Below are 8,347 nucleotides of genomic sequence, written 5' to 3' on the forward strand. Positions count from 1 at the left end.
ATGTGAGTCACTAAATTTTTAAGAACTCGTCTCTTTTATCATATCGATATGGCGTGATCTAGATGTGAGTCAGTCATATATTTTGGCGTGACAAAAGGGGCACGTGGCAAGACGTCGGGATGGGACGCCAATATAACCACCTTGATCACACCACATGCATTGACGTGGCCAAGTTATGAGTCACACCATGTACTTTGATGTGACAAAAGGACTAAATTTTAAAATTTTAATATCCCACATATTATTTTTAAAATATTAATTTGAAAAGGATAAAAAAACTCACCTTGCCCCTACCCGACTAGAAAACTAAGGGCAAAATGGAAAAATAGACAACATACGTCACCGTATTTGCTAAAAGAGACAACATATCGGTGTATTTACAAATCTAGCACTCGTATTCGGTATCTCAAATTCCGGAAAAACCTTGGAACGGTGGACCTGGTCATATTCCACACCTGAAGTGCCGAATATGGCCCGGCCTACCACGCCCGCCACTTCCTGTCTGTGCTTTCGACACGCGATCACGTCATGTCGTTTCGCCATCACTTCCTGTCTCTGCTTTCCCCGGTAATTTTTGATCCTCGTGCTGCCATTTTTCGCTATAAAATGAGAGCACGCTCGCGAGGAGTAGCATCAGCACATGCACGAGCCGCGGCGTGAGAGTAGAGCAGAAGCGCGAGCAAAGGAGGAGAGGAGAGAAGCATTAGTGCAGCGCGTGGAGAGGAGAGGAGAAGCAGTGCGAGGTGAAGAGTAGCAGCAGCACGAGGAGTGGAGAATCAGCCCGAGGCGAGGAGGAGCAGCAATGCGAGATACAATAAGTACTTAAATTATATTTTTAATTAGTACTTGCAGCAATAATAGTAATTAGAGTAAGTAGATTGTTTAATCTGTTTAATTACATTTGTTCAATTAATAGTAATAGCATGAATTTGATTAGTGAAAAAAACTTGAGTTGAACAGAAATATTCGATTCAAATCACAATGAATGATAAATTGTCAAATTTATTTATTTTAATTAATAGTGGTGTGTGTCGGTTTAATTAGTTCTTTAATACAACCCATTAAAATAGTGATGCACACATAAACTCCTAGCCTTAGTTAAATAAAAGAAGCAGTTGTGAAGTTTTTTAGTGTCTTATACTCACTGTAGACTCTATTACTCCCCTCAGCTCACTCAGCACAAAGATATCTATGAATAGGTTAATACTGCAGTGTCAATTTATAATGAGATTGAGTATTTGCTCAATATAACTTTCATGTTAGTTTAAATAACATTTTAATTCAATATTGAATATTATTTATGTCATATTTATTTAATAATGATGATTTAATTAGTATTGTTAATTACTTAAATATTTAGCATGCGTCTCATGCAAATATCTAAGTAGTACTTTTATTAGATGTACCTTTGTTTAGCAGATATGGTATGACTTTCCATATTTATTATAGAGAGCGTCCCGCAATTTTACATGAGAGGCTCGTAACAATTCAAAACTGCCAGCACATAGAGAGTTCAGTTGAGGTACCTAATGACCTAGATGACCTAAAATCACATGTTATGAGCCTTTTACGTGTAAACCAGCAATATCATACTGTTGTCCTGGAGGGTGTGCGGCCATGGATTATTCCAAACAGCTCGGTCGTTGTCTATACGTTGTTCGAGATGAGAAGGAATAACGCATGGGCTTTGTACTCATATAAGATATTATGGGAGAACTTTGATATGAGGGTGTACGTAAACATAGTGCCACGACTGGTGCATGGTGATGCAGTGACTACCGTGGAAGGATCAAACCAACAGGTGATGCATGAAGAGGATGGAGGGCATGTCGGGGAGGGCAGTTCCGGTAGAGAGGGAGCTAGAGTGAACCCTTCTGATGTAGATGCAGGATGCATACATGATGAAGCCGGTGGTAGCGGGGATGAAGAAGATGCTGAAAATGATGACCTGGTGCCGACGATCCAGTACTTTCGTGGTGCTGATTTGCTAGATTGTGCCGTCGTTGAGTATAACACCTTATCTAACTGGGGATTCCAGAATAGAGTCATCCAGGTTGAGCAACAGTTTTGTAACAGTGGGGTGGTCATTCACTTTATTAGAAATTATGCTGTAATGATAAGAAGGGATCAGAAGTGCGTCCGGTCTAACTCTACGGAGTATGAGGTCAGGTGTATCAAGCACCTGATTTGTCCTTACTTCGTACGAGCACATAAGCCGAAATATGAGAACTATTTTATGATCAGTAGACACACTCCACATACATGCAGCGAAGAAACTATTAGGAATATGAGTTACACCATTGATGCGAGGTTCATAGCTTAGCTCCTCATCACCCTTGTTGCCACGGATATTTGTTTGTCGCCAAAATCCATTATGGAGGAGGTGTAGACTAAGTCAGGTATGCTGATTAATTACCACACCGCGTGGCGAAGGAAGCAGAAGGCGCTAAAGAGGCTGTTTGGAAGCTTCGAGGAGTCTTACAACTATGCTCTGAAGCTACTGTAGAAGATTATCATGACGAATCTAGGGACTCAGTAGGCGATGGTGGATGAGCTGATTAAGCTAGAGGATGGGTCATATAGCACCACTGACCAATACATCATTAGGTTATTCTGGTCCTTTGAACTTTGTCACAGATACATCTTAAGTTTATATCTGTGGTCAGTATCGGTGGTTCTACATGCACATACTTACAATAAGAAACTGTCAGGGAACATTATATATATAGTTCTTATCTTGTATAGATTGTTTCATTCCTTTTGCCGATTGTTTCGTGTACATCATTTATCAGAAAATCTGGATATAGTTCATTATTTCATATTGCTTCATTTGGTATTGAAATGTATCTGGATCATTCGAAACAATAAATGTACCTAAAGCTTTTCATAAGATCCATATAAATCAATTGTTTTAGGCTTGTTTGGCACTGCAGTTGCCTTTGAATACATTTATTTTTTCCCCTACTTTTGGGTATAACTATTAGTTGAAAGCGTCTTTTCCAAAGATGCAACAACAAAATATACTGCAATTAGTATACGTTCTCGTAATTAACCAAATTACACAATCACACTGAACAACAGTAAAATGACTCTTAATTGAGGCACCTTTATGAACAACAGATGAACCTTTGTTTTTATTATTCTTTTTTTTTGCAAACGATGAACTTTTATTCGTTGGGAGGCATTGAACAACATATGACTGTACACATTCCAAGCAACTGCTGGGGTTTTTAATAAAGAGGTCTCTTTTGCTGATTAAGAGCTAGAGGTTTATGATCCGGTAACAAATTATGCCCTGTATCCTGCCCTGCCCAGATTTTTTTATTTTAGCATTTTTAAACTAATATTTTTAAAAGAGCATAAGGACACTAAATTGTTAGAAATCAATCTTTTTTTTATCATGCTAAAGTATATAATATGACTCATACCAAAGTACATGGTATGTCTCACACCTTTGGCGTGACAAAGGGGCCATGTGGCAAGGCGCTAGGACGGGATGCTAGTGTGGCTACCTTAGTTACGTTATATGCATTGGTGTGATAAGTTGTGAGTCACGTCATGTATTTTGGTATGACAAAAGAAGCTAGTCTTAAAAATTTAGTATCACACATGCTATTTTTAAAATATTAATTTAAAAAAGCTAAAATAAAAATAAAATCTCTCCATGCCCCTACCCAATTGGAAAACTAGATACCCTCACCATTCCGCAAATCAGGGTCCTGTACCCGACCCTGCCCCTTTGGCCCATTCTCGCTATGCCCATCCTCTGCAGTAGAGAAATTGTCATCCATAGACGGTCGTCATGGTGCCTCCAATCTTGTACTCCTTGCTCGCGAGTAACAATCTCCATGACGCATAATTAAATAGCGCTTTGATGTGTCATTCTACCAGAAGCGAAATTCACAAAAATGTAGGGGTGTTGATCAAATTGGTTTGAAGGACGAGATTTTAGGTTGATATTTGCCACATAAACACATCCAGATGCCAACATTTGTCTTGGATCAATCAAATCGAATGAAATTGATACTGAAGTATTTTAGGTTGTCAAAGACTCGAACACAACATGACAGATACCATGCACTTTTGAGATTTAACAATTTCCCATACGACTTCCGCTCCTAGTAGAAGTGATAGCAGCCGCTTATTTGATTGCTGCTGCATGATTAAGTCATTACCAATCAGCCTGCTCTCCTTTTATGTCCATGTTGCACCAGAAGCTCCTCGATCGGGAGCAATGCTCCTTACGAGTTGACGACAGGAAGTTGATCCGGTCATTACAGCACAATGTTAGGTCCCCTTCCGTAGGTGTCTAAGCATGATTAAAAAAAATTAAAGCACAATGTTTCCCAAATGGGACTTGGTCTAGTTCTGGTTGTTTGCAACCTTTCTTTATTTTTGTCGATGATTGTTGTTTGAAACCTAACACTGTACAGAAAGGAGTAAAGTATAGATGCTAGGTCCCTGAACTTGCCAGGCGTGGTTTTGTAGGTCCCTAAACTCTCGAGTTTCTTTAGATGACTTCAAATCAACGCTGGCGTGGCTTAATTCCGGGAGCGGTCCGTTATGCAGAGCAGGTGACCCTCATGTGAGTTTTTCAGTGATGGTTTAGTGTTGATTTGAGAGAGTTTGATTTAATCGGCTGCCAGGATTTCGATTTATTTGCCCCTCAAGTCCCTTTTTTTCTTAACTTTCTGCATAATCGACCTCCCTAAATTGCCTACGTACCATGCTGCAACGATCTAAGAAATTATGTTAGCATGGCTGTTCAGTCTATTATGTTTTGGACCTTGATGAGCCATTTAAACAAGTTGAAGGACGTAGATGTGCGGTTTCAAAGTTAAACGACCTACTTGACCGACAAGTTTGGAGACCCGTGTGCGTATTTTAGTCAAATAAAAAAATGGAAGGTTGTCCCACTGAAACCATTCTTGAACCTGATGGTTGTTCAAGGCTGATATATATACAAAGAAATGAGAGCATAGGGCCACCGAATCACAAGAACATAGCATTAGTTCGTGAAATCGAAGATGGATTTGAGATCAGCAAAGTAATGCTTCCCTTACTAGAAACTGTTTTTGTCAATATTTTGTTTTGTGGGGCTGAATTATTTTCTGAAATTGTTCCTAAAAAAAAGATACATATTCAGACACGCAAGGTCGCTAGCAACGGCTACCATTGCTATTCCCTCAGAGACGTGGTTAGGGATAAAGACGTCCAAATGGGCCGTGCCTACTGGGCCGGCCCGAGGCACGGTACTGTAGGCACGGTCTAGGCACGGTACGGCCCGATTACCGACGGGCCAGGCCGGCACGGCACGACGTCACGGGCCGTGCCTGGGCCGAGCGCGCGGCACGACGGGCCGGCACGGGCACGGCCCGGCACTATTTTCTATTTTTTATTTATATTTTTAATTTTTTAGCTATTTTTAAATATTTTTTTATCTATTTTTTTTTATTTTTATCTATTTTCTATATATTTTTTATGTATTTTTTATTTTTTTATATTTTTTTTAATCTATTTCGGGCCGTCGGGTCGAAATCGTGCCCGAGCCGGCCCGGCACGGCACGGTCACCGACGGGCCGTGCCGTGGGCCGAGGAGAAGGCACGCGGGTCGGCACGGCACGGCCCGTTACTGTAGATGGGCCGTTTGGGCCGTGCCGAGTCGGGCCCATGCCGGACCGGCACGAACGGCTCATTTGGCCATGTTTAGTTAGGGATGTGTTCATAGTTCGCAGTGCTGAAAACAGAACTTGAAGAGAGCTGATACAAGGAGCGATGTACAACAACTCAGGTCCGAAAGTTGCATGACACAGGTGTATAGGATACTATGTAATTTTTACTTTTTAATAATTCATCATATATACCAAGCTTATAGAATATCTTTAAGGTTGAGGTGTATAGGATACTATGTAATTTTTTATTTTTTAATGATTCATCATATATATACTAAACTCATAGACTATCCCTTAGCTTAACAGATACGACACCTAAATTTGTAGCTAGGTCCGTCACCGACACCCAAATTTCTAACCTAGGTCCGTCACTGACAAGCACAGGTTGCCGCCGATAAAATCGTCACGGATTCGTTGGTTGGTGGGTCAGTCAGACGAAGCTAAAGAACGCTTTCTCGCGTCGGTTTCAATCAGAAGAAGACCTCTCATCAGAAGAAGAAATGAAAAAGAAAGACCCCCGTTATTGGGTCCATTTCTCATTTTAGTAGAAAAAGAAACTTGAAAAAAAATATCTGACAGCTCACACAGTCGTCCAAACACCACCACAGAATGCACTGACAGATCCATACCCAATTAAATCCAAAGATATTTTTTCTGATTCGATGCAGGGTGCTGAACGGAAAGAGAAGATGAAACGAAATATACAAGTTGATGAAGCTGATGAACACAAACATCAAGGAGGCAAGATTATATTCCACAAATGAGCGAGCATGATCTGGTATATACAAGTTGGACAGATTTGAGCAGCTGACGTACACACAGTTTCTGAAGGACGCCTCCTACGTACGGCTCGATCGAACCATTGTCACCAGCAGGGCATGGAACTCTGGAGTTTGAGACGAGCAGAGGAGGGCGTCGCGCCGGGTGAAGATTAAGAGGCAGCGGCGACTGCGGCGGCCTTGAAGAGGAGGAAGGAGAGGCGCTCGAGGGAGAAGTAGATGAAGGTGCCGCTGGTGTGCGTGAAGAAGCACCCGAAGTTGGCGCCCACCACGCACTGCCACCCCACCCCGAACCGCTTGTCGAACTCCTGCACATCAGGACCAGATCTTCATTTACGATACCATCAAACGTCAAAAATGGCCAGCGCAGATTGCGAAGAGAGGTGGAGAGGTCGTGCCGTCTTAATGTGGCCGGCGATGGCGCGGCAGTCGGCGACGTCGAAGAGGTCGAGCGCGCGGGAGGCAGCCGACGTCGCCGCGGCCTGCATCCGCGCCGGCATGTCCGTGTCCTCCACCAAAGCCTTCCCCTCCAGCATCCTCGTCGCAGGCTGGCTGCTTATCCTCTCTCTCTCACTCACTACCAGATCGATTTCTTGATTCTGTGGGGCAGAGGAGAGCCAGGGGAATCAGTGAGCGACTGAGCGGAGAGGGTGATAGGCGGGTGCTATTATTGCTCTTCCTCGGATTCCGGGGGTGCTGGAAGGAGCGTACGTGTCCTCCCCATCTTATCCTGTCTTTGTCTGCTTCCGTTTCGGCGGTGCTAGAAGGAGGAGCTTTTTATTTTTATATTTCGAAAATTAAAAAATTATTAAAGCAAACGTTTCAAAAAATTATAAAAAATAAGTTATTATCGACCGTTGGCGATAGGCATACGCTGCTCATCTAATAGGCGATATTTAAAAAATAAATTTGTCGTCCTTCTAACAGGCATAAAGGTTTAAAAATTAAAAAAATATTATATTCCATTGCTCTAAAAATTCAAAACACTAAAGAAATAATTATGAAATTTTTGATGGTGTAGAGGATATTATGATCGAGATCTCCTAAAACTTCCAGATGAAAATATGATTTTTATAATGAGAAATAAATTCAGACTATGTACAATAAAATTTATCTTTTTGTTTCTCATCGTAAAAGTAATTGTTTGACTTGAAAATTTTAGAGAGCTATATTATAGCATCCTCTATATTATATATATTTTTTAAATCTTTTATGCCTATTTCAATAGTTGTCACGTCCTAAATCCATAATCACGTAATTAAGCTTAATCATACTTTTTAAGCATCATGCTTAATTTTTTGAAAATTTCATTTTTGAACGTTGGAGCACTCCATTTTGAGTCAAATGAATGAGAGAAAGAAAATCAGGAAAGAAAAGAATAGAATTCACAATTAAAATAGACTTCTTTCTTTAGCACATGGACCCCACCAGAGTGGGCCAACCACTCTCTCCTCTCCACTTGGGCAGTAGCCCACTCTCTCTCTCTCCCTCCCTCACCATGCTCCTCCCTCTTCATCCGGCCAAGAAAAATAGCAACTCCCCTCTCCCTCTCTGAAGCACTCTCTCATTCTCCCCAAAATCCCACCTCACGAGAAGTAATCGAGGTATGCATGTGGTACTCACACGTTTTCTAGATAAATGTACAAGATGTCGCCTAGAGGGAGGTGAATTGGTGTTTCTTGAAATTTAAAACTTTGTAGCGAATTAAACTATCTGGATAATCCGGGTAAACCCGGATACTCCGGGTCCGGAGGATCCGAGTTCTGCCCGAGTAGTCCGGATAAAACATAAAAACGAAGCCTATGAAATTCTAAGTAAATCTATTTGATGTCACGTGGTACCACAGGTTCATAAGGATGTATGAAGGACTTTCAAAGAATCACCTGCAGCTAAAAA

General features: G+C 41.4%; 1 protein-coding gene across 1 annotated transcript; it reads right to left on the reverse strand.

The window, feature by feature from the left end:
* Positions 1-6,393: 6,393 nt before the first annotated feature.
* LOC133917460 (dynein light chain 1, cytoplasmic-like) lies at positions 6,394-7,172 on the reverse strand. Its single transcript, XM_062361359.1, has 2 exons — positions 6,850-7,172; positions 6,394-6,759 (listed from the first exon to the last, which is right to left on the reverse strand). Exons 1-2 carry the CDS (start codon positions 6,985-6,987, stop codon positions 6,604-6,606), a joined length of 294 nt encoding a protein of 97 aa, XP_062217343.1. The 5' UTR covers positions 6,988-7,172; the 3' UTR covers positions 6,394-6,603.
* Positions 7,173-8,347: the final 1,175 nt, after the last annotated feature.

This window comes from Phragmites australis, chromosome 5 (genome assembly GCF_958298935.1).
Source record: "Phragmites australis chromosome 5, lpPhrAust1.1, whole genome shotgun sequence".
In the NCBI taxonomy this organism is placed as follows: Eukaryota; Viridiplantae; Streptophyta; class Magnoliopsida; order Poales; family Poaceae; genus Phragmites; species Phragmites australis.

Bases quoted from the DNA above. Each gene is read 5' to 3' on its own strand.
- LOC133917460 (XM_062361359.1), bottom strand. From the start codon at position 6,987: ATGCTGGAGGGGAAGGCTTTGGTGGAGGACACGGACATGCCGGCGCGG. The intron at 6,760-6,849 runs GCACGACCTCTC...CCTGATGTGCAG, and splicing joins TCGCCGGCCACATTAAGACG to GAGTTCGACAAGCGGTTCGG.